At 37.6% G+C, this 26554-nt stretch overlaps 1 protein-coding gene across 1 annotated transcript; it reads left to right on the top strand.

The window, feature by feature from the left end:
• The first annotated feature begins 7989 nt into the window (after positions 1–7989).
• On the top strand, positions 7990–26554 carry xirp2b (xin actin binding repeat containing 2b). Its single transcript, XM_042002700.1, has 9 exons — positions 7990–8125; positions 10360–10522; positions 11048–11176; positions 11844–11933; positions 12167–12224; positions 12315–12403; positions 13459–22810; positions 24765–24895; positions 25001–26554. The coding sequence occupies exons 2-8, from the start codon at positions 10472–10474 to the stop codon at positions 24854–24856; spliced, it is 9861 nt and encodes a 3286-aa protein (XP_041858634.1). The 5' UTR covers positions 7990–8125; positions 10360–10471; the 3' UTR covers positions 24857–24895; positions 25001–26554.

Below are 26554 nucleotides of genomic sequence, written 5' to 3'. Positions count from 1 at the left end.
TCGATAATTAATTTGTTTATCTACACTTTCAGTATCTGCTGAGACCTGGTTGTGCAGAACTAAATGTTGCCAGAAACCTTTGATCAGTCCTGTGTGAACAAAACAAAGTTAAGCTGCTTCTACACAACAGTTTCTTTTTTTTTTTTTCTTTTGTTTTGTTTTGTTTAGTTAATAACCTCAGATGAACTAATGAACTAACTAAACATTTCTGTATGTTTTCTTTTAGGATTCTTTCCTGGCCAATAGTGAAACATAATTTTTTTTTCATAATAGGACAAAATTCAGAAGTGCTTCTGGACATAATTTTTGGACATTATTTTCTTAACATGAAACCATAATAATAATAATTCTGTTTTCAGGGTCTTTTTTTGCTTCTACCTGGTATCATGTTATGTCCCAGTTCAAAACATGTAATCAGTAATGTTACATGCCTCGGTTCAGTTCAGTCCATTAAATACTAACACAAGCAAATAATTGCAGCACAAGCAATTATCATCATAAAATCTCATAATAACTCACGTCACTGGTTGTATAACTGACTGCTACTAAAATAGGCCTTGCAAAAATAAATTTTCCCTATAGCGGAATATTTTCTACTTGAAAATGTTTTATTCATATATTTTGAATTTGTGTGACTTTTCAAGCATGCAATGCAATAAATCACAGTAATATCAAACTATATATTAAACATAAGAGATCTGCAACATTGTAGAATTTTGATAACTCTTAAATTGTCAGCTTTTGACGCAAAGGACTATGATTTAATCTTTTTGTTTACTCTGTCACATATTTTAGCTTTAAATAGACTGTATTTAGTCATTAAATGGCTTATTTTTCCTCACCAGCAACAGCAGCAATACAGGGAATTTGTTTTTTACCTTTTCTTCCCGCCATTGTTGTAAATACAATATATCCTTAGCATCTCGATGGCTAGAAAGTTTGATTTAATTGTATTTCAAACTTTTTAATTTTCTGGAAAATAAAAAATAAACATTTATGATTCCTGCAGAAATCAGCATTATATACAAATTTTGTTTATTTCAAATTTTAGCACAGCTGAGGCAGAGTAGTGAGTAGAGTGTCAGGCCAGTAAAGTTGTCCAGAGAGAGCAATTAAGCAAACTATGATCTTCATGGGGGGGCAGTCTCTCTTTTGCTCCTACAAGACACATGCTAACATTATTAGCATCGTGGGTGTCTTTAGTTTTACTCATTGGAAAATATACATAGACATTTGAACATATTCTTATTACTAAATGGAAGCCAGCAATAAATACCAAGACATCTCTGTTTTCGCAAAACAGGACTTAACTCCCAACTGGAGCAAAAGCTGATATAAAATCAATTCTACATTTACCAGAACATAAATATTACAAATGTAAAAACTAATGACCATTAGAGTCAAATTGAATAAATTGTGACCATAGATTTATTTTTAATTCATCTGTCAATCTCACCTCTTACAGTATGTTTATGTAAATGGAACTCTGCTAGTCATTTTTTGGAGACGGTGACAGAAACATTTAATAAAATTTGGCAGAGCTTTCTTCAGTTAAACCTCGGGGTGAAGTTAGACTTTGGCAGCTCATTCTCACTCCACACTATAACAGCTAATGCATCAGGCTGCAGCAACCTCATATTGAAGGGAAAAAAATCTGACTCACTGGTCATTTGTAGATGTCCACACTCCTTTAACTCTTTAACTCTTTCATAAAAAGAAATGTAGGGAAGAATATTGCCATGTTTTGTTATTTTTTTTACTTTGTATGTTGAAGTTGTGGAATGTGTTCTCTTCTTTTAAACAATAAATTTGTCTCTAGTTGACTTGCCATGAAAATAGTATCAGTTTCAGGAATTTGACTTTGTTATCAAAATAAATTTGCCATCTAAATAAAATGCAAGGCCAAAAGAAAATGACATTTCCCAGAGCTGCCAAGTCTGCAATTCCACGAACAGTAACCTATATTATTTATGCAAAGGAAATTCTGCACCTAGTTGTCTGGATTGTGTTCAGTTAAGAAGTCAAGTCTCCGTTATTTTTAATTTGTGGCTGTTCCAAGAAAATGTTGTCATGCAGATTTTGCACAATGTGACAGAATTTCCCCTAACAACAGAAAATGAACTGAATTGTGATTGGTTCATTATTTCCTCAAAGGAAGCAGAGGTTCCTTTGACAACTTGTTAGACCTCAAAGAGAAATCACCAAGCAGTGATACCTGCCAATAAACTCAATGAAATGGAAATATATTTATATTGAAAGAAAAATACACATAATGAAATTAAATAAAGCCTTATTTTCATCACACAGAGCTTGTTCTTTTTTTTTATCAGAATTTTCAGAAACAGGTTAACATGCAAAACTATAATCATATGAACTTTAAACATAGTCATGTGCTTTTCAGCATTGTTGCCATGGTCATTTTAGCATGCTGACAATGCCACTAATGCCACTGCAGTGTGTAAGTAGTCTCACTGATGTGCTGACACTCTTTTTAGCAGACTACTCCACATACTGTAATTTATATGCTAAAATGTTTTTGTTGTCAATATGTTTTCCTCATTGTGTATTAAAGATGGAGCAGGGGGACTCCATTGAACAGGCTTGTTAGTGGAGAGTGCCTCCTATAAATTAAGTCTTGTAATGTTGTCTGTGGACCACAGTAGAGCTTGTTAAAGATAATGACCTGCTGATAATGAACAAACAGCTTCCTCTCATTTTTGGCTGTATCTGTTCACAGTAATTGTACCAATCAACAAACTGTTTCACACACAGTTGCCTTATTTCACACTCTCTTCAGTGCACTCAGTTCATTCAATTTGTTGGATGAAAATTTTCCATCCTTCATCCCATTTTACACACACATAATCTTTTCATATTTAACAACATTTCTGATTGGCTGGGGTAAGTGTGTGACTGCCATCAGTGTAAAAACAAAACAAAACAAAAAAAAAAACTAAAGACTGTGTAATACTTTGTGTGTTGCACAGACCATCATACACAGAACTACAAGGAGTTTAATAAAGCTGCTGCTACTCTGCATGACACCACAACAGAAACAAGAAGGCGACCATGAAATTTAACATAACACTGATCTCTCACACTTGATATAATCTGCTGGACTTGCTGGGCTTTAATGAAGGTGTACTTCTTCATCTTTCATATAAAATATGTTGTATGCTTCCACTTAAGATAATCAAAAGCCAAAGCAAAAAGAAAATATTTTAGTGTTAAGGCGTCACATATGAAAATCAAAACTGAAGGTTTAACCAAAATGATTTTAGAGGTAATTATTACTTAATATGTGAAACTCCTTATGTGTGAATTCTTGTGATTCACAGCCTCACTTCTAATGGCATCTTGTAGACTTGTGCTCATTGTCATGCACCCCATGGCTCTATCTGTCTGTGGTCTGCATGCAGTGCTCACTGATGTGAGCTACACTCAAGTCTTGACTGGGGAGAGGATCAAAATGAAAACCGCTGGCAATATTACTAGTGAATTCACAAAAAGAGTGAAATATTTGCCAACCAAGTTATCCAAGTGATGAAATAAATTATACAATTTATATCAAAAGCAAATACACTCTTTTTGTATTCTTTTGTAACTGAAGGCTTTGTGTTATTAGGTCATGAAACTGTTTGTTTTCATTTTTACTTTGCCTTTAACATTACAACCACACATTTGTTTTCACATTTTTCTTCTCACAAAACATCAGGCAAATGTCTGTCAGGCCTTGTGAATATGACATTTTGTTTCTTTCTTCAGAAAACTAATTAAATATTGCAATGTAAACAGCTCAGTCTTCCCTTCCAGGCTCCTCATTTATTTAATCAGGCACTGAGACAAAGAGCTAAAAGACATTTGCAGCAACACCCTGCAGGGTGAGTTGTAGCAAGAGAGGTTTACAAATTTACTCTGTAAGACTTTCCACCAAACACTTGAGTTGCTTGGCAAGATGCCACTATTGGGAAGGAAGCAGACAGGGGTTTAGTACTTTGCTTGAGGGCATGTTGATGGAAGTTATTGAGAAAAGGAACAGCATTTACTCATTATTGTTGCCTGGTATTTGATCTTATTTATTTATTAACGTAATTTTTTGTGCAACTTCCACAGTGTCTTATAATATTAGAAATGCCACACCAATTCTCTTTTATAAATACCTAGAATGGACCAATTTTTCTAATGGTCAGTGATGTCCATAAATAGTCTGGCACATTTCCAGTTACGTTTCTGCACTCCAGCAAACTGAATTAGACTGAACCACATTTGATTTCAGAGTTGCACACTGAGATAACAATGTTGGAATTTGAAGCTTTGACTACTTTACTTTTGAAAGCATTCACAGTCATGTGAAAGAAAAGTTTTAGTTCAAAAGCTTTACATACCAGGATATAAACATATCATCTTAAAGTATAACCTCAGATTTACAACAGCACATGATATATTACACAGTATTGTTATTTACATTTGTAAAAACTGAGCAAAAATATAGGAAAAAGTATGTGGAAAAGCTTAGTACACACCATGATTCATCAACTTGCACAACCACCTTTACCAACAATAACATAATCATTTTATGGACGATGTATTCAGTCTCTCACAGCTTTGTGAAAGAATTTTGGTCCCATGTTCTTTTCTATTATGCTTCATTGAGGCATTCAAGTAGGTCCCTTCAGACAGGTTGAGGTCTGATGCTTAACAGGGTCAGGGCAACACTTTGATTATGTTCTTCTTCAGTTATTCTGTTGAAGATTTGTTGCTGGGCTTGAGATCATTGTTTTCTTGCATGACCCAGTTCTGGTGTCGGATGGATGGCCTCACATTTAAGTCTCAAATATCTTAGCATAGAGGGCTTTGTGGTTAACATAAATGACTGCAAGGTGCCCTGGTCCTGAGGCTGTGAAACAAATCCAAATATCACCTCCCTACCACTACACTTTACATTTGATATTGATTCTATGTGTCTGGTTTTCACCAATTTGTGGTGCAGTTCCATTTTAATCTAATCTATCAAAGGACATTGTTCCAAAAGTCTTGTGATCTGTTCTTGCTCTTATTTTAAAAAGGAAGAAGCCCTTTCCTGGCAACTCAGGAGATATACAGTATGTAACTGTGCTGAACTGGTCAGGTTGTAGTACAGATCTTTTACCGACTGAAAACATTTTCTGTTGGCTCCATTCTTCGTAGTTTAGCTTTAGATTGCTCAAAGGGAAACCATCTGATTCTATAAGCAACGACACTGGCTGCTGTCTGCTGCAGGAAACCCAACAGAGACAAAAAAAAAATTAACAACATAAAATTTACTGTTAGCAAATTACTAACAGTATAGCATGTAACTTCCATATAATCTAATCACAGTCTTTCCTGTTTAATACAGAATCTGGTGGTAAATGAGCAGTATCTGTATGTGATGGGGTTGTAAATTTATTCTGGAATGAGTAATCATAACCAACATAAATGTTGGCTATTGTAGGCATATTAGCTTACATCTAGGAATATATTTGTGCACAACTCTAAAGGTAAAGTTTCAGGGTGACAGACTCAAAGTCTGTAACCTGGAACCACTGCTAGTCTGTTTGCTGTCTGTCTTCACTACTCAAACTGTGCTATCATCAGTTATCCATTTGTTTTTCAATGCTTCAAAAAAAAAAAAGAAAAAAGAAAATTGTGGTGACGGTAACATATGTTAAAGATGGCAATGTATGGTCCCATGGTCATTTTAATTCAATTGGTGAAGGAATTAGAGGTTAATAAATCAGTTTCACAATTCATCAGTTGAGCTTTTCTTTTGTTTTCCATCTAGTTCAAAGTTTTTTTGAAGGCTGCATGCTAGACAGGTTCATTCGTTATAAATTTGCATCTTTATTTTGTAAGTTTTTAGCTAATGATTACAGTTAAGCTGAATAACATGGTCCCTACCTTTGTAAATAGACGTCTGGGCAACCTGAACCTAAACTAAAGCATAATACCAAATGCTGAACTTTGCAGCTCAATGGGTAGTCCAAAAATGTAGGATAAATTGATTATTTACTTTTCAGCTAATAAAAACAATAACATTAAGCCAATTAAATCATCGATATAGGCTGCTTACATACCGTCTCATCAGTACAGACACTGCAGGTTATTATTCTTTTTTAATCCAAAAATGGGTTGGCATAACTTTCCATCACCAGACTGAATAATGGGAATCCACTTGCCCCTGTAATCATGTACCTCTGCTCATACAGAGCTACAAGAGTCTCTTTGATTATAAGCAGAGCATTGATGTATAAACTATTTACAATTTGATTAAAAATGATCCTCCCAAGTAATTGACTCTGCTTTGGAAGTATTATTACTAGTCCACAATTTCTTGCCATCGAAGCCAACTTTTCCATTTATAGAAAACAGAGGATATATTGTTGACTTCTTTTCATTCAAAATACTATTTCCCATAAATCAAACTGTGTCATCTTTGGCACTTTTTGTAGATGCAGCTAAAGAACACAGTGTGCCTTTGTGATAGACTGCTAGTAACAACATTCCTGAACATACAATTAATTATTTTCTTAGTTGTCTGTTATGTTTGTCTCTGGAGTTAAACGCCCTTTTTCTACTTGAATAATTCATTGGTAATTGATTTAAAGAAAAGCTGTTTCATATAAAACATAGATTAAAGCAGTTAAAGTAATATTTATGAAGGCTCACACTCTGATAACATCCTGCTAACAATCAATCAACAAACATGTAAGACCGTGTGGAAATTCCCTCTTATTGGCAGTGCTGACAAGATGTCCATCTGTGTGTATAAGTGTTGGAGAGAACTTGACATATTGCCACTCCTTTCACCCTTACTTCATTATTTAACTCTTATAGATAACAGCAGACTGTGCTTCCAACTAAATAAATCAAGTTTTTTAAATGAAAAATACTCTAGTACTTAAAACACTAATTCAAATATTCAAAGTCTTTCAAAGTCCTTTTTTTTATTCTTTCTAGGATTTACCAGAAAAAATGTTTGTGAGTTAAAAAATAAACAACCTGGAGTGTATTACAGCTTATATAAATGCTTAATGTTAACGCTGATCGGGATTTTTTTTTTTTTTTTAATTGTCTTGATTACAAACAACTGACAAACAAACAAGGCTATTGCCTTTGCAGAGGAATAAAATTTCTTCAAACAATGCCGCATTAAGCAAGATAAGCCAAAAAAGGTGATAAAACCAAAAGCTAGACAAACTTAGATTAGCATTATTATCAAGCTAAAACATAAAGACAAAAGATTTTGAAAAAAAAAAAAAAAAAAAGAAGCAAAATGTAGAAATCTGGGAAGCAGTCCTCAAACAGGTGTTCTTTAGAAATGCAGGTTGAACAGGGATGTGCTACTGCCTGACACGCATGTCTGGCCTCAAAACACTGGCCCACCTTCCATGAGATACCAGAGTCAGTCTGGCGCCACCGTCTGCAGCTTAGCTAAACAAGATGAGCTGGCCAGCTCTTCCACACTTAGAGGTGTCGCTTGTATTTACAGCCCCCTTAACCCTGATCTCCTCAACACATAGCATTACATCACTGATCCAAAGCAAAGCACAGGCTGATGTGTTTCACCACCATTTACTGTCTCTTGAATTTGCAGCTGCTTGACTTCTAGTTTATGTTGCTTTGGGATAACCAGAAGCAGTGAATAATGACACATTGTCAGTGTATTTATTGTGGATTTCTATGTACATAGTTGGCGTAGTATGACAGGTGGTAGCAGCTGTGGGGGTATGCCGCTCTCCCTGATGAAAGGTGTGATGATGAAACCAGTGTGACCTGATTTATTCGTATACAAGCGCCCACAGAGGAGACACAGCAAGTATTTCTGTATGGATTTTCTGGGGACTTGACATTGGAGGCCTCACTCTCTAAAAAAAAGAACTCAGGACTATCTTTTGCAAGGGGGGCGGAGGGTCTAAAATAAAATCAGCTGTCACTGTGTGCTCTTTGGACAGAGTTGAACACATAGTACTGGAGCTGGTCTCCATCACTGACTGGGATTTGCTTTTGGCTTGGAAAGACCCTGCAGGCCAGGGGTGCAGTGGCCTTCTTGTGGGATTCTACTTGCTGAGTTCATATTTTTGTAAATCAACTTCATCCTTCCCTGGTACGTAACTGCACTCTACAAGGTGATTTGATCTGTGAAAAGAGGACAAATTTGTAAATATAAGTAAATAATTGTTTCATATTTATAAAATTCATATATGAAGGGAAATAAAATATTTATATGGTATAATATCCCCAGAGACACAAATGAAAGGCAATCTCTGAAATCTAGATTACATTCATGTTGTCTTCATGCTGCTCCTTAAAGCACACACACACACACACATATATAAATATATATATATATATATATATATTAGCGCATGAACTTGTTAGATTTATTCAGTAAATTAAATTAAATTGGATGGAAGTAGATGGATACTGAACTGCTGAGTTGTTTGTGCGAAGGCCAATTTCTCTTCATGCCAAGCCGCTCTATCTCCTCAGGTCATGAAATAAAGAATTTTTAAGAAGTAACTGGAAATGCAGTCTCAAGTACAAGGCCATCAGTGCATGTTTTCTAGATGCTTTTGGTCAGGAAAACCTTGACCTCCCAGCTTTCCTCTATATTTCGCAGAGAAACACGACCCATCATGGTAAAGTTTAAAATAGGCTTGATTTATTTTTGCCAGTACATGGCGCCGAGATTACTTCACTTTCTTGTTATCTGAGCTCTTGCCCCAACCTTAAATGTCATGCGATAGCCTAAGCCTGTTAACAGATTTGACGGAAAGTTTTAGTTCCTACCACAGTCACTTACAGTCCGTAAATCTTTGCCCCAGTTTTGAAGTTTCACTTGTGAAGTAGATATGTGAAGAAAGTTAAATATAAACTGCCTTTTTGTGCTGGTTCATTTACTCAAAACATATCTCCAAGTTTAAAACTTTCTGAGCTCCAAATCAAAATGAGCAAACAAAAACACGGTGTGGCAACAATGATGAACAAATGGTTTCATGTCATTATATTAATAATAATCATGAGCTTTATGAGAATCTGAAAGGCTTATTTTTTCTCATTTGCAACTCTGGAGAGTGATTAAAAAATTTGAGGCTGTTTTAATCTTTCTGGCATGCTGTATTCAGTGTTAAACACTTTAAAAATGTGACATTCTGTAAACAAATATGTCCTTTGCTGCAGAAATAATATTCTAAATGTAAACAGATTCTTTAGTGTTTTGGCTTTAAGTGTTATTTATTCGTCTTAAAGCAGAGGTAACATAAACACTTCATTTACTCAGCTGGTATCTTGCAAAAAATTGAAGATTTTAACAACTTTTTTGGACTCAAAAACAATATGAATAGAAATATAATTTACTTTTTGCATCAGCATGTTTTACAATAACAATAAATGAGCTTGTAAATACTTAAGATTCATAGACAGAGAAAAATATGTGAAGAAACAACAGACCTTGTGGATGTTAGCAATTAGTAAATAAATAGCACTTTTTGTAGCAGATTTGAGTCTTAAAAGTAAGGCTGATTGGTTTCTGGATAAGTTTTAATTATAAATGAGGATGCAACTTAATGAATGATTACTTAAAACCTAACCCCTCCATTCCTTTTCTAATTATTCCTGCTTTGACTGGTTCGGACAGCAGGCATTTTAAAAAGTGACAGTAACAACGGTAGACACTACAATAAATTTTATGTCCATGCAGACCCTCTGAAATCTGGATTATCAACAAAGCCTAAATTTGACAGGGTCATCAAACTCTTGAGTCACACGTTACTCTAAGAAAACTGAAACAAGGATGGAACATTTACACTGAAAAAGTCACTTCATTTGACATTGGCTCCAAATGTTTCCACTTAGAAGATATCATTACACATAACGATAATGACTTTGACTTTAGATGGTTGTTTACCAGATTTTTAATAAATCCTGTACATTCTTTGAGAAACTGCATATCAGGACACAGGTGTGCAATTGATTTAAATGTTGTCCCAGAGGAGGCTCATTACATTCACAACACCTGCACTGCAGCCCTTTATTGGCAGGAGTAGCTCATATTTAGCTTTCTTTTAGGTCCTGTTTAAGTGAATTTTAAAGACTGGTGCTGCTGTGTTCTTGTAATTATTCATGTAGAAAATAATCATAACAAAAGCCGCCTAGTTAGATTTAGATGAATTTTGAAGTTGTATATTTGTACAGAGAATCTATAATAATGATCAGACTCCCTCAGCTATGCTTTTTTTGTGCAAGTTTTTGCAGTAGTATGTACTATGTGTAGACTAGATGATACCAAATAAAACAGGTGAAAGCATTTTCTTTAACTGTTGGATTTGTATGCTTTAGCTGCTGGCAGCGCAAGTTTAACCAGGGCTGGAAATCCTGAAAGATTTAAACCAGAGGAATCAGGATTCACTCTGTGGACTCAGAGGTCATCCCACTGGCTAACTGTGAGGCCATGTACCAGGCAGCTGTCACCAAGCGAGCAGACAACACCATCTCCAGCGGGGTACTTTGGCTTGTGCATGAATTTGTGCATCATAGTTTTAAAAACAACAGGTAGCTGCAGTATATAACCTGAAACAATTGTTAACATTGAAAAACAGACTTAATTTTTTTTTTAATTGCATTGGTCAGTTTGCATTCCTGTTGTACGGTGATGCATATTATCCACAGCTGTGCAATAGCTGTACTGCACTGAGCAGGCATTGTTACCATTATAGCTCATGTTGTCATGCAGTATTAGCAGACATTATGACAGCATTGCGTCTGTGACTGGGGAGGGGTCAGCACTTCCATACGTGCACAGTATAAATAAAGGGAAACACGAGCCTTGTCTGACTGATGGCATTACATAAATACAACACACATGTGTGTGCCTGCAAACATAAAAAAAACAAACCTCATAAGCTGCATCATCCACAATTGCAGGCAGTGCTGCTTGCATGTCAGACCAAATAGCCCTATTAAGCAGCTGTTTGATTCCAGTTCATGTTGAAGTGGAGGCAGCTAATGATATTTCCTGCCTCATTAGGTCATGGAGGAGTCGGAGGTCTGTTCCCTGCCTGGGGGACTTGCAAGTGTGAGGAAACAATTTGAGACCCAGGAAACTGCAACATCACATAATGTTACCCAGTTTCATTTTCATCACAAAACTGTGCAGGTACATAGATCACAGCTTTTAGCTTCATTAGTTTCAAACAAAGTGCTCGAACAAGATAACTGTGTTCACATCACGGTGAACTTTGTCATGCCCTGACTTGGTTTCTGTTCCACCCTAACATTTACTTTTCCAATTGCATGTGCAGGGGGATATTTGCGAGTAAAAATACATAATTTAGGCTGGATGTTAACAGTGAGGTTCTTTGTAGTGCATGTTGCACCTCCCACTAGACTGTGTGTGTTTAAGTTGCTGGCATTACTTGACATTTCTAACAGCTTCCATGCAAGCATCCAGGCTATTTTGACTTATATTAAAGCTTGTTTCTGTAGACAGAAGCAAAAAAAAAACAATGGAAAAGAATATCCTGTTTCTTACTTTGCAAAAGCAAACAGCTCGGCACACTTTCTGTCATCTTGCCTCCATCTATGATTAGTCATGATCTCAAAATGCATTATGCTCTCTAGTCCAACATCTCACCTGCATGATGTTCAGTTGTGTACTATAAATCTTTGGCAGGTGGAGTAAATAAGAGCGAAGTAAATTCACATTTATAGCTATGGTAAGGAATGGAGATGATGTGGTGAACTGACAAATTTTTTGTTTATGTGTATGCGTGGCATGTGAATATTTTTACCTTGCTTGACAACCAACTCCTTTACCCTCACAGGAAATGTCAAACTCAGAGGTGACAGTTTCAAGCAGCAGCAGCAGGCAGGTCATCCCAGGCAGTCAGCAGCTTAATTTCCAAGAAACTATGGTATGCATAGCATCCTATCGCTGTGTTTTTGCAGTGAGGTTTTCAAATTTATTAAGAAATTTTAAGTAAAAACTTTCACTGTACTCAATCAAATTTTTAAAATAAATAATAAACTAATAGAGATTAAAACCATGTTATTTATCAATAACAGTCTGTAGCAGATATGGATATTGCTGACTTCTCTTTTATATCCAGGTCCTTTTTTAACCATTTCCAATTTAAAATGCCCACAGATGTCAAGTATTGACAACAACCTGGCATCTAGTTATGAAAACCATCAAAATGAAACAGGTAAGATGTATAAAGACTGCCTTATCATAGATCACACTGTTTGGTCTGATTTAAATCCTGCCTTTGTTGTTTTTGCTGTGCTGATTTTAGAGGAAGAGTTTCCCAGGTATACCACAAAAGAGCTGAGAGATCACTTTGAAAGAACTATAGAAGAGGCTGCTGCACACAAGCCACTAAAGGTAATCATCTCTATTTTAGTTCAGTCAAGTGTTGCACATGATTTTTTTTATTAATTTAAAATGAATCTCTCTCTCTCTCTCTCTCTCTCTCTCTCTCTCTATATATATATATATATATATATATATATATATATAAGTCATGATTTAGGAAAAAAGCTGCTTGGTTAAGTTTGGGGAGACATGATGTTTTAAGATATTATAGACCCTTTCAAAGATCACCTTATTACCTCTCTTTGTTAGGGTCGGGTAATGGCAGATACTCTCAGTCTTTAATACTTTCATAGAGTGCACTCAGCCTCTACAGACAGACTTTTCTTAACACAAACAGGTACACATGTGCAGTACTTCAAAAGCCTATCAACACATAGCCCTTGGAGTTGACAGTTCAAGATGGTCACAGGCTGACTGGGTAAAAGTAAGGTGATAGATGCAGGAGAGCCATCTACAGGTGACAATAACCAATATCACAACAAAGATGAAAGGCACAGACAAGAGCTACACTACATAATCATTATATAACATTTTGTTTCAATACATCACAAAGCACATCTTTATACTCTGTCTTTTCAATGGCAGAGCAAAGCTAAAGCACCAACAACAGCACTAACACAAAAAAGAGCTGCCAACAGGTCAGACTGCTTCACATTTTTGTAATACTGCTCCCAGGTGGCAGCAAAATGCTAAACCAAACAGATGTGTAGCTGCAGGAGCTTTAAGTTCAAGCCTTTAGTCCAGGAGTGATAAAGCTTGTCAATAACTAAATATACTGTAGTGGGCCTAAAGAACTAAATCTTAAGAGTTTATGGGTGATTTATTTTTTTTGCTGGGCACAAACAGAGCAATTTTTGAGGTTCTTTTATTCTTCAGTGGTTTGGCATTCTGCCATGTTGATTATTCAAGTTTAGTTTTTTTTTTTTTTTTTTTTACATGTGATCTGCTTTTGATATCAATGTCATGTGTCGCTTACACACTATTCAGAGATTTATGTGTTGGATTTATAGTTAGGTAACAGTATATTTATTTACCCACAAATATAATTTTTGTTCCTCACAAAGATTGGACATGACATCAACCGATCTAAATGGTCCTCAGACGTGACTCAAAACAACACAGTGACTACTAAGGTGTATGAAGCATCCGCTGCTGAGGCAACACAAGACACAATGGCCACAGTGATGGATTATGAGGACTTCCCACCTCTACCAGTTGAGGATTCTGACTATCTTCCACCCCCTCCACCAGACTTACTACAAATGCCATCAGACAGTGACAATATTCCAGTGGATCATTACTCACATGAGGCTCCAGATCCCATAAACCCGTCCAAACACCCACTCAACAGAGAGGCTTATTTCAAGCAGAAGAGTATGTCTGAGCTCAAACGCCTTTACAAGCACATTCATCCTGAGGTTCGTAAGAATATTGAGAAAGAGGTCTACACCGAATACAATGAAACTGAAAACAGCCAGATAGAGAGCCAAGCATACATGTATGATGATGATGGCGGCAGTCCAGATGAAGAGGAATATGGGGAGTGGGAGGAGATTCTGCCTGGGGAGGTGCAGGCAATGCGTTGGATGTTTGAAAATAAACCACTGGATGCCATTAAAGATGAAACTCCTGAAGAGGATGAAGACAATAAGAAAATAACTGAACAGGAAATGATTCTGGGAAAAGATGTGAAACGCACTGCATGGATGTTCGAGACCAAGCCAATGGATGAGCTGGGCTCACTCAACACAAACTCAATAGAATATAAAAACAAATTCAATAAATTTGACAAAGGTGATGTTCGTGCTGCTGCATGGTTGTTTGAAACCCAAACTATGGATTCTCTGAACAAAATGCACACAGGGGAGGATTTAACAAAAGAGATTGTATTTACAGAAGAGGATGGGAATGCTACAATTTACATGATTGATAATAAGTTCATGGAGAGCCTTGGTCACACTGAGACCATCGACGAGACCCACCTACTGAGCCTACGATCAGTGTTAGAGGAAATTAGCGGAGAAGTCAAAACTGTAACAAGTACTTTTGACACTCAGTTCAAATGCATCATCATGGGACAATCAAGCCAGATGCTGGAGATTAAGTCTGTGCGCAAAATTGAAACTGAATTGGAGAACTCTATTGCTTCACGTTGGCTTTTTGATACCCAGCCTTTGGACATGACAAACAGAGAACCGGCTCCCTTAAAACTTGTGTGTAGTCTGTCCATGGAGGATAGCAGTAAAGGAGACTGGGGCAGGTGGTTATTTGAGATAAAGACATTAAATTCTCTTACTGAGTGGGAAAGTTCACAAATGGAGAAGAAAGAAATCATCGGCACAGATGTGCGCAAACATTGCTTAGTCTTTGAAACGCAGCCAATGGATTCCCTAAAGGATGACTCCAATGCCAAACCTCAATCTATTGAAGATGTTATTGGGGGCAATGTTAGATCTGCAAGAAACTTTTTTGAAAGTAGCCCTCAAGCAGTCAGAAAGAATTGTGCCGAGGTTGGAAAACTTAAAAAGGCAACAGTCGATGAAGACATGAAAGGGGATGTGAGACACCAAAAGTGGCGCTTTGAGAGTCAGCCTCTAGACAACATAAGAGAGGAGAAGAAAGAGACCGCTCGTACTGTGAATGTTGAGGAGGACCTCACACAGGAGGATGGCACAAGCTGCAGGGCAGATGTTCGCAGGAACTGCTGGGTATTTGAAACACAGCCAATGGATACTTTAAAGGATGATTCAAATGCCCGGCCCTTGACAAAAGAGGAAATTATCGCAGGAAACGTAAGATCAGCCAGACATTACTTTGAAATGATTCCAAGTGAAGAGTTGAAGGAATTGGCTGAGGTGGGCAAACTGAGAAAAACAGTAGCACTTAATGAGGAGAAGGGTGATGTCAGACATCAGAAATGGCGATTTGAAAGCCAGCCTCTGGAGCAAATTAGAGAGGAACAGAAAGAAGTCATACGGACAATAGACATGGAAGAAATTGATAAAGTAGATGTGTTGAATTACAAGCAAATATTTGAGAGCACAGATTTAAATGGAAGAAACAAATCTGAAAAGATTCACATAGAGGGTGTAACGTCTGGCTCTGTGAAATCAAATAAGAACCTGTTTGAGTCCTCTGCACTGTATGCCATGCAAGACAGCTCTGGGCACTTCCATGAGGTGAAAACAGTCCGCCGTGAGGAAGTTGTGAAAGGTGACGTAACAACCTGCAAATGGATGTTTGAAACACGCCCAATTGACCAGTTTGATGAAAGCATTGAGAAATACCAAATTATCAAGGGCATATCTAAGCAAGAAATCGAGTCTGGAGATGTTAAAACGGCAAAGTGGTTGTTTGAAACACAGCCTCTTGATGCTATTAAGTACTTCAGCAATATCGATGATGAAGAAACTGTGGGAATAAGTAAAAATTTTGATGTGGTGAAGGGAGATGTGAAAACCTGCAAGTGGCTTTTTGAGACAAAACCAATGGACATCCTGTATGAAAAAGTGGAGTTTAAGGGTGAAAATGAATCTGAAGAAATGTGTAAGGGTGATGTCAAAACCTGCACATGGTTATTTGAAACGCAAGCCCTTGATACTATCCATGATGAGACTGAAACAGTTTTGAAAACATGCACTGTAAAGCAAGAGGATGTTAGAGGAAAAGATGTGAGAATGGCCTGTTTTCTGTTTGAGACGGAGAAACTGGAGAATCTCACTGGGGAGGAGGCAGGTTCATATAAACGTGTCACAGAGATAGACATTGGCTCTGGAGATGTGTCAAGGATGAAGTATATTTTTGAAAATCAAACATCCGATATTATGACTTCCACATCTGAAGAAGTGATGCAAAACCTCAAAAGAGTTCAGACTGAGGACATACAAAGAGGAAATGTTGTGAATTGCAAATGGCTGTTCGAAAATCAATCTATAGATACCATACGTGAAAGCCAAGATGAATATGTTTATAGCCGTACAGTAAACGATGTTCAAGGAGGAGATGTAAATAAGGGTCGTTTCATTTTTGAAACCAACACCTTAGACAAAATCCAAGAAGATATGTCAGAGACAGAGATAATGAGAAAGGAAAGAATCATCTGCGATGAAGAAGAGAAAGGTGATGTCAGAAATTACACCATGATGTTTGAAACTCAGCCCCTTTATGCCATTCAGGACAAAGAGGGGCATTACCATGAAGTCACCACTGTCACCAGTGAGGAGATAAAACAGGGAAATGTCATCGAAACCCGGTGGTTGTTTGAAACCAAGCCCCTCGATGCTATTAAGGACACAGATGAGGTTTATATCATCAAATCTGTCACACAGCAGGATGTGCAAAAGGGAGACGTCACGTCTGCCAAGTGGAAATTTGAGACACAACCTCTTGACAGAATCGCTGAGGAAAAGAAGGCTTTAATAAAAACTGTGGACGACATACAAGGGGGCAATGTTAGAATGAATAAGCACCGTTTTGAGACTGACACCTTGTCACAGGGATCTGTTAGGACTGTTAATGTAAGTGAAATACAAAAAGGTGACGTCAGGACTGCAAAGTGGAGATTTGAAACTCAGTCCATTGACAAAATAAGAAGCATGAGCTCTGAAAATCTTATTGAAACAGTTAGAAAGGAGGAGGTTGCAAAGGGAGATGTTAAGCAATCAGTCTGGCTCTTTGAGAAAAATCCTCTTGACCATATTAAAGAAGCAGATGAGGAAGAGGACACAACTACAACTCAAGAGGAGATTCCCAAAGCAGATGTAAAGACAAAAACATTTCTATTTGAAACTACACCATTTGATGATTTTAATGAGACTAAAATGGAAAAAACCGAAATATTGGGCAAAAGCATCAAGGGAACTCTTGAGGAACTTTTCAGTCAGAAAATGGTGAAGTCGAAGGGTATACTCATTGAAGCTGATGAAATTGGCGATGTAAGAATGGCAAAATACCAGCTAATGAATCAGGAGGCTCCAGAGATTCAACGAGAGGAAGTCATCAGTGGAGATCTGCAGACTATTATGATGAACCTGCTAAACAGGCAGGAGAGAAAAGAGCAACAGATAGTCATAGATTCAGAAGAGAAGGGTAATATCAGTTCAACAGTGCAGCAACTATTCAGCCAAGAGAGAGCTAGTAATATTGAAAAGGAGGAAATACTGCGCGGTGACATCCAAGAAGCTATAAATAACCTCTTTGATGAGACTGGATCAGCAAAACATGGAATACTCATTCAAGAAGACGAAAAAGGCGATGTACAGTTGACAATATATTCCCTTCTGCATAAACATGAGAATGTTAATGTTCAAAAAGAAGACATTGTGAAAGGGGATATAAAGAGTGCTCTTGAGAGACTGTCCAGCTCAGACAAGTCAGATCAGGCAGTGAAGATAAAAGTAGATGAGAGTGAAAAAGGAAATGTCAACTTTTACTCTACATGCATTGAATCTGGGGCTCTGGACTATCTGAAACAACTTCATTTAGGACCTGATGAGACTCCACCTGAAACATCAAAGAAAGAGAAGATTATTGGGGGTGATATTAAGGGTACCAAATTCATCCTTGGTAATAATCAAATGCAAATTGAGCGTACAGTAGAGGATGTTATACCTGGAGATGTTCACAGCACAGTGAAAGTGTTCATGTCGGAGCCAGTTGGCTCAACGGAGAGAATCCAAAAGGAGGAAATAGTCAAAGGGGATTTAAGAGCAGCTTTGAACTCTTTGTCAGAATCAGTGAATCAGACGGTTATTGTGGAGAAAGAGGAGGTGGTGAAAGGCAACATCCCAAAAGCTCTGCGCTGTTTGGAGAGAGCTCAGAGACGGTACAAGGAGGTGGAGAAGCCAGATATCATCCCAGGAAATATCAGAGGGGCTCTAAGATCTCTTGAGAAATCAGCAACATCCAGAGTTGAAGCCGTCGTAGAAGATTTAGTTCCTGGAGATGTGAAGGCCACACTGAAATCTCTGGAACTGGCAAAGCAAGCAGTGAGAGAAGTTGAAAAGGAAGAAATTGTGAAAGGTGATATTCATACAGCCCTGCAAAGTCTGCAAGATGCATCCAGTGAGAAGAAAAAGCTTCAACAGGAAATAGATGTCCAGGGAGATGTCAGAGGGACAATTCAACTTTTCATGGAGCCTCCACCTTCACCAAGGATGCAAAGAAGTCCAAGCCTTGATGGTGAAGTAAAAGGTGATGTCAAGATGTCAATTAAGTCATTATATGAGACTCAGGAGCAAGCACATCTGGACAAAGAAGAAGTGGTAAAAGGTGATGTTAAAGGCACTATTAAATCACTGTTGGAAACAGCACAGCGTGAGACTCCCAAAATCCGACATGGAGCATACAGAAGAGTCAGAGTCAAGCAGAGCCCTCCAGTGAAAAACCTTAATGCTGATGCACAAAGGAACATACAGAAGATAAAAACAGCTAAACAAGTTGAAACATCTCATGAAAAGCACTCTGATGAAACTGACATGATCAAAATAAAGACATGCACTGCAAACCAGTCTTCCCAGCAGTCAACTCTGGTGGAGCACAGAACTATTACCAAAAATCATGACATCAAATCAGTCAAGACAGAGTTTCGAAATCTGAAAGCAAACCCAAAGGGGATGGTAAAATTGGGTAAAACCAAAGTAAAAACTGAGGTGTACAAGTTAAAGTCAGAAACACCTGAGCCTGATCTGCCACTTCCACCCCCGCCTCCACCACTGTCAGACGTTGACCTTCTTCCTCCTCCTCCGAGTCCTCTACCTCCCTCTGCTGACACTGACATTGATCACCTTCCTCCTCCACCACCACCCCCTCTCCCTGGTGAACAGGACTTCCTACCTCCTCCTCCATCTCAGCAAGAACTTGAAAGTATGCCAACACGGGAAATTCATCCTTCACCAACAATAGCAAAAAGGATGACGGTCAAAAAAGTAAAAGCTCCTGCTCTTCACCCAGTCCCAAAACTGGAGCCTAAAGTGGAAATCAGTAAAACACAACATGAAACCTCTGAAAAATGTGTAGAAATAAGCCAAAACCAATCAAAAACCACTATGCAGACATCAAAAGCAGTTTTATGTGAAATCCCTCCACCACCGAAGTCACCACAGCCATTAAAGAAAGTTTACATTAATCCTGTGAAATTCACTCCTCCACCTTCTCCTCCTCCCATCATGAGAGGGAAAATGAGTAAATTTAACACACCATTAATAAAGGCTGAAGAAAAGTACCGGAAGCTGAAAGAGGAAAGTACACCTCCAACTACTCCACCTCCCACTTTCATACATGACTCAGTTTGTGCTGCTCTTGAAATGCTTTCCACTAAAGAGGAGTCAAATCACTGCAGCTCAGGAGTCACACAGGAGAGGGACAGAAAGATAGTAGAGGATGTTCATTCTGATTCTCTATCATCTGATTTATCCATGCAAGTTTTACTCTCAAATAGCACTCAAAGCAAAGCCAGCACTCAAAAAGAGAAAATCACTGCAGATTCAAAAATTGTGTCTTCTGCTAAACAACAAATTGTATCTAGTGAATCTACCAAGGTTGTGTCTGTTCAGAAAACTTCCATCTCCAGTGTGAAACAACACACTCATACCACAGAGAAAACCATTTCCCCTAAACAGTCCGCTTCATCTGTCATGTCTGACAAAGTCCAGACCTCAGTCACTAGTATTGCAAAAACAGAAAATATGACTGCACAAGCAAAGAAAGACTCCAAAAGTCAGAAAACAGATGGCTCCAACAAATCTGAAGGTACAAAAGAAAACAACTCTCAAAAACTGAAACCAGAAACAGAAATAATACAGTCACCCAAAAATCTTACTGGAAAAGAAAATGTGAAGGACTTCAAATCACCTCAATTTAATAACAAAAAGAGACCTGGTGATTTTCCAATGAGGATCCAAGAAGATGTTTCCAATCAGCAAATGCAAGCGGAAAAGCCAGCTGCCAATGCAAATGGAAAATCAGGGAAAAACAACCAAAAGGTGAAAAAGAACAATAAACAGGAAAAGCAAGCAGAGACAAAAATGCCCAGTGAGAGTGAGAAGCTGAGTGTTCCACAAGATATAACAGTAGAAGTGAAGGAGGTGGTTGTTCCTGTGTCTCCTGCTGTTGCTGTGCCTGAAGGCAATATTGACAATCAGCCGGAAGCTCCAACTTCAGCAAAAAAGAAAAAGAAATCCAAAAAGTCAAGAGTAAGTGTACAGCCAGGTCAAGGAAAGGATATTCTCTCTGAGTCAAAGACAGAAACAACAGAAACAACAGAAACCGAAATAACTCACCAAGCTCAGGAGGCAATTGCAGTCTCCCAAATTAACAGAATTATAAAAGAAGAGCACGTTCAAGTCAAAAGAAAAGTTATTAGCACTGATAGCAAAGACAATCAGGTTTCCCTACAACAAAATGTACTTCAAAAGCCTGGGAAGGGCTCTCAAAAGAAAGGAGTAACAGTTACTCAGCAGCAAGTCGAGGAACCTCCAAGAAAAAGTAGTGATGTCCCAATAATTGTGACAGGCATGTCAGAGCAAAATGAATGTGGAACAACAGGGAGAACAGAGGATTCTCAGAGGCGAGAGGTCCAAGTTTTAATCTCTCATATCACAGACATACAAAACATTTCAGAGAAAACTGATTCCAAAGCTGTAAAGAGTCTGTTAAATACAGTGCCAGAGTGGCTCATATCTTTGGAAAAGAAACGTGAGCTTGAAGGATTTGCAGCAGAAAGTGATGCTCAAAAAAATGAACATATTCTTTCAAATTTAAGGAAATTGGCTCAGTCTAAATTGATGCATCTAGGAGACAAAGCAATAGAGAAGCATGAATCTGAACCAGTGTCAGAGAAAACACTTTCTGGCTCCTCATCACCAAGAATATCCAAGATCAGTATTGGTTCTGCAAAGACTGAGAATCAAACCCAAAAAAAGACATCATATGAAAGCAGGAAAGAAGAAATGGTTCTATCTAAATCCGTCGACCTTCGAGCTCCCTCACCTTTACTTAGGATGCGTTCACCCTCCCCAACATTCATCACCATTGAGTCTACACGAAGAACTGACTCTCCACAGAGAGTTACACCATCACCTACTCTGCTACACAGGCCACCTACACCACCAACCCCACCACCACGCAGGTGTGACACTCCGACTTCCCGCCTAAATAGAATCACACCCTCACCAACATTTGACAGAGCAGAAAATTTGGCTCGCCTTAAAGACACCACAGCAAAGCTCTCACGTGGCGTCACCCCACCTCCTCTACTTACCCATCAAATCCCAGAGAAGAAATCAGAGATTGTAGAATCGCCTGCATCATTCCATCGGCAAATCAAAACTGATTCCCAGGTTGTGGAAACTTCAGGGACACTGACTGCAACAAAAAAGGCAACAATAAGCTTGTCTGAGGAGGTTCAGCAGGCTGATGCAAAAGTAGGAGATGAAGCTCAGGCTCTGAGTACAATCGCTATACAAAGCAGGTTTGAGACCCATGTTGAAGCAAATCATTATGACCTAAATTTTGTTCAATCGTTTGATGATTCAGAACCATCATGTGCATCTGTCAAAGAAAAGAGAGAGTTCTTTGAAGGGGCTCAAAAAGCTGAAATTAATAAGATCTATGTCCGTAAGGAGCCCATCGATATCCCTGAACGTCTGGGCCCAGAGATTGAGGAGTGTGAGGCAGAAAACAAGAACAAAGAAAGCAATGAGCTTCCCAGGACAGACTTATCTGATCTTTTAAACAAATTTGAATCTCCAGAAGAGAAGCTGTACAGCCGAAAAGAGCCTATCCCACTCACAGAGCGTCTTCACCATGAGAGCGAAAGCACAGATTGTGACAAAGAGAATGCAGACATCCTGGAACAGGAAATGCCAACTTTTGACATCCAAGCAATTAAAAATGTCTTTGAACTTGGCGAGCAAAGTTCTTCATTCAAAGAGGAGAAAAAGGATCAGGCGGAGCTTGTGTCAAATCTGAGTGAAACAATGGTAGACACTTCAAAGCGGGATAGGCCTCAAGAGGCAAAGGAAGGCTCAAGGCAGAGTACACCCCTCCCTCCACAGAAAATTGAGGCAGATACTGTTACAGCACAACCTTCAGGCTTCTCTGAAACCAAATCAGTTACAGAACATTTCTCAAATGTTGATGAATTTGGCAATAAGGTCACTGGAACAGTGACATCTGTCACTGAGCACTGTCAGAGTGTGTCAACTCAGCGAGCTCCTTTCTCCTATGCTGATGCTGTTAAAAGAAAAGCTGCAAGACGAACAGAAACATATGATGAAGATGCCACAGAAAAGTTGCTGCAGAATTTCCATAAAACATGGACAGAGAGTGAGGCAGTTTTCAAGAATCTTAGCTACACTGTTTCTGAAGAGACAGCTTCACAAGCAGTGTCACATCACATGAAGATAGTCTCAACGGGTAAAAAATGCATGGCATGAAATAGCACAAATTAACAGCATGAGCTATGGTTGGATGGACTTTTTGTTTTATAGAAGTACTTTTTCTGATTACTGTATTTTTGGGGATTGTGCAATTTTTTTTATATATATATATATATATAAAAATGAATTGTATGAAGAAGTGGTAGAGCCATGTGCTACATCAAAACTATAAGTTGCTACCTGATCACTTTGAAACACTATTTAAAAAAAGAATAAAAAAGAAATATAGTAACTTTTTAAGTTTATACATGTGTAGAACATGTCCAGATTTGCAGATGAGTAGAACAATTTCACAGATTATGGAGTGAAATTCTATAGTACATTTGGAATGATGCATTTTTTAACCATCGTCTTAGTTTTTGGTTTCAGACATAATTGCATTTGAATTAAAAAGTGAAGCCTGAAGCAAAATTTGAAATGGATCCAACTGGGACCTTTAGAAGGTTGTATACTGACGTGGTGTAATTTTACTTTGGGATGCCACTCATGAGCCCAGAGCAATTCTGCCTTCAATAGACTTGTTTCATATACTTAGTCAATGGGTCATTGGTGGCCTAATTAAAATAACTCCATTGATTCATCAACATTAGTCACCAAAGATTAGCATTTTTTTGTTCAATCATGTTACAAGGATTATTTTTTAGTTCCAACCTTTTTTTTCCAAATATGGTCAGTGATGGCCTCAATAAAACCCATAATGCCATGCTGAGCCTCCAAAATGGCAGTTCAGAAACCAATGGGTGGCATTGTAATACAGTCTGTGGACATTACACATGCCCATATGGAAGCAGACTGTCAGTTACACTGTAGTCATGTGCTATAGCATACCCTGCATTATCATCTTTTACACTCTATATGTTGCTACACTACAAAAAAAAAAGAAAAAAAAAAAGATGAATGAGAATATAAATCTCATTATGAACATGTTCATTGAGGTCATGAAAAAACTGGAAAATGGGATTATTTCCTGAAAGGACTCTTCTAATCAGAATTATTTCTAGCCCATTATTCTATGATTGCTGTGGCAACCATATAATGACCATGCATATTTTCTCAGGTTATTGGTCAGATCAGTCCTTTGTGCATCATATCTGGCTTAAAAGCACAAAAATGGCAACGACTAAATGACAACTCAAGGCTACAGAACAGTAATTCCCACTTTGAGGACAACTAAGGAGCTCACCAACAAACAATTATAATTTATTCTGTAGGGAATATGAGCATATGTGCAGATTTTCATAGAAAGATTTATCACATGTTTATACTTTAAAATGGACCAAAATGTCAGTTAGATCAACAGTCATTTTAGTGTGCATACACAGTATTGCTTTAATAGTTTCACATGATAATAATATTACTGTTTTGCATTTAATCTTAAATTTAGTTATTAACTTTAGAAAAACATCAAGATTGAGTTGCATGATTTGATCCAGTTTTTAACTACATTGTTTTCACCAGATGTTATTTGCTGCAGCCTTTTCAAGGGTGTCCTCTTATACAAAAGGGAAATATTCCTAGCATAATTAACCAAGTTGCCCATAGGCAGTATAGTATTACTACATTTTAAATAAAGTATTTTCATATGCTGTAATTTTCCAACAGGACCGTTATGGTTTATAGTGTGTTTCTTCTAAACAGTTTCATTTTTGAGTTTTATAAATTGCCATAATGCATTTCAGGTTTGCATTGGTGAATTTGCATGTACATGGAAAAAAAAGTCTAATTCAAAGTGAATCATTTTGCATGGCTGCTGTAATAATTTAAGTTAAATAAATGCATGTACTTAAAAAAATACAAATATTTAACAGGAAAAAATACCTTAAAGAAAAGCTGTAGCTGCTTGCGCCATTAAGAGGCACCATTAAAACCCAGTTTATAGTGCTGAAGATGAACAAAAAATCTAATCTTGCTTTTTTTTCTCTGTTAAACAGGTTCGAGTTCCGAAGTCGGAGCTCTGCACAGTATGTCGGAGGAGAGCTTATCCGATGGATGCTCTGATAGTGGACAAAAAAAAGTACCATAAATCTTGTTTCCGCTGTGAACACTGTAGAAACACATTAAGGTAAAGGTCTTTTTTCCCTGGTTAATAAAACATTGCATATATAAATCTATATATATAAAGCTAAATCAGTCCAATTTTCTCTTTTTTGTCCTTTTCTTCTGGAAGCCTGGGAAATTATGTCTCTCTTCATGGACATTTCTACTGCCTACACCACTACAAACAACTCCTCAAATCCAAAGGGAATTATGATAACGGACTTGGGCAGAAACCCCCTGCTGAAAGTAGTGGACCTTTCTTGTCAGATGAAAAACTTGAATGGAGATATTCCATGAGCAGCGTAACTTCAGTAGACAAGATCCAAAGAGGTGAAAATGAAATTACTAAAACATTTGATGAAAGTAAACCACACTGCAACAAAATATCTGTAGTTTGGCCCCCACAGGCTGATGCCCCCCCAAAATCTTTTAAAATAGAGGAAGATATTCAGTTAACCAGACCACAGTGGCCCCCTCCAGATAACCCTCCTTCATCTCCCAAACACCAGCACAGAAAGGCTGTTCCCAGAAGTGTCCTTTGAAATAGAATTTCCCAAGTGCAGATTTTAGTCAAATATACTCAAAGCACAATAGACTGAAAGGTAAAGTGATGCTAGTAAAGAACTGTCCTGTAGGTTTAATTCAGGAAGTGTTCATTTGAAGGTCATGCAGTTAAGTGATTTAAAAGGGAAACAAAAGAAGTAAGAATATAGAAGAAAATGGTGTATATATTTGTAAATGGTGCGGGAAAAGCAGATTGTTATAGAAAGTGCAAGAAAGGTAGATGTTGGTTAAGTGTAAAATGTGGGTGCAGACCTGAAGCAGGGTTTCTGAACTGGCTGGTTTGCCCTGTGTGTAATTTTTCATGCACTATCGTTTATTTTTACATGAGTTTTTCCTGTTAATCAGCACTCATGCTGCCTTTGTCTTACAACCCTGATTTCAGCAAGTGAGCTATTTGCTTAACTTATTTAGTCTAGAAAACCACTTCAACAAATTTGGAAGAGAGTCACAAAATGTTATTTTTAACTCACTTAGATGTCTAAACCTGGAGATCCCACTGCTCTTGAATATCAAAGCATCCAATAATTAGATCCAAATTAATTTACACTATTTTTTTATCACTCTATTTGTTTTATTCTAAACTGAGCCGGTTTATTGAGACCTCTCCATTTCATTGGTCTGTTGACTCTGCTTTTGTATGATTTTGTCAGGTTTACCTTTCAACATGACATTTTTACATTTGCCTTTTCTTAGCACCTGGTGTGCAGACTACTAAAATCCTCTTGGAATCATTTATTTATAATATTGAAAGTATATAATATAAACAAGTAAATTGGTGGTAATCATGTTGTTTTAGACATTTGTATCCTATTTTTTAGATTAGACATATCTTGCTTTGAACAAGAACATTTCTGATTATGTCATGCTATCAGGCTGGTTCACATACTGTATTGCTGTTCCGAAAGCAATAAAATGTTCAATTTCAATGTTGTTGTTTAATTTTTATTTATTTATTTTTGTCTGTGCTTTTGATTTATTCTGAACATTTCTCTTAAAACAAGTACCCAAGTCTTTCCTAGAAAAAAAATGTGTTTTTCTTCCATCTTGTTGACTAAATGTACATGGCATTCTTAATGTAAACTGACTCACTGGATGTCAGCAACTGTTTTCAGCTTTCCTG

This window comes from Melanotaenia boesemani, chromosome 12, assembly GCF_017639745.1.
Source record: "Melanotaenia boesemani isolate fMelBoe1 chromosome 12, fMelBoe1.pri, whole genome shotgun sequence".
Lineage (NCBI taxonomy): Eukaryota > Metazoa > Chordata > Actinopteri > Atheriniformes > Melanotaeniidae > Melanotaenia > Melanotaenia boesemani.
The sequence above is the reverse complement of the archived record's forward strand: the minus strand, read 5'-3'. Positions and strand labels throughout refer to the sequence as shown.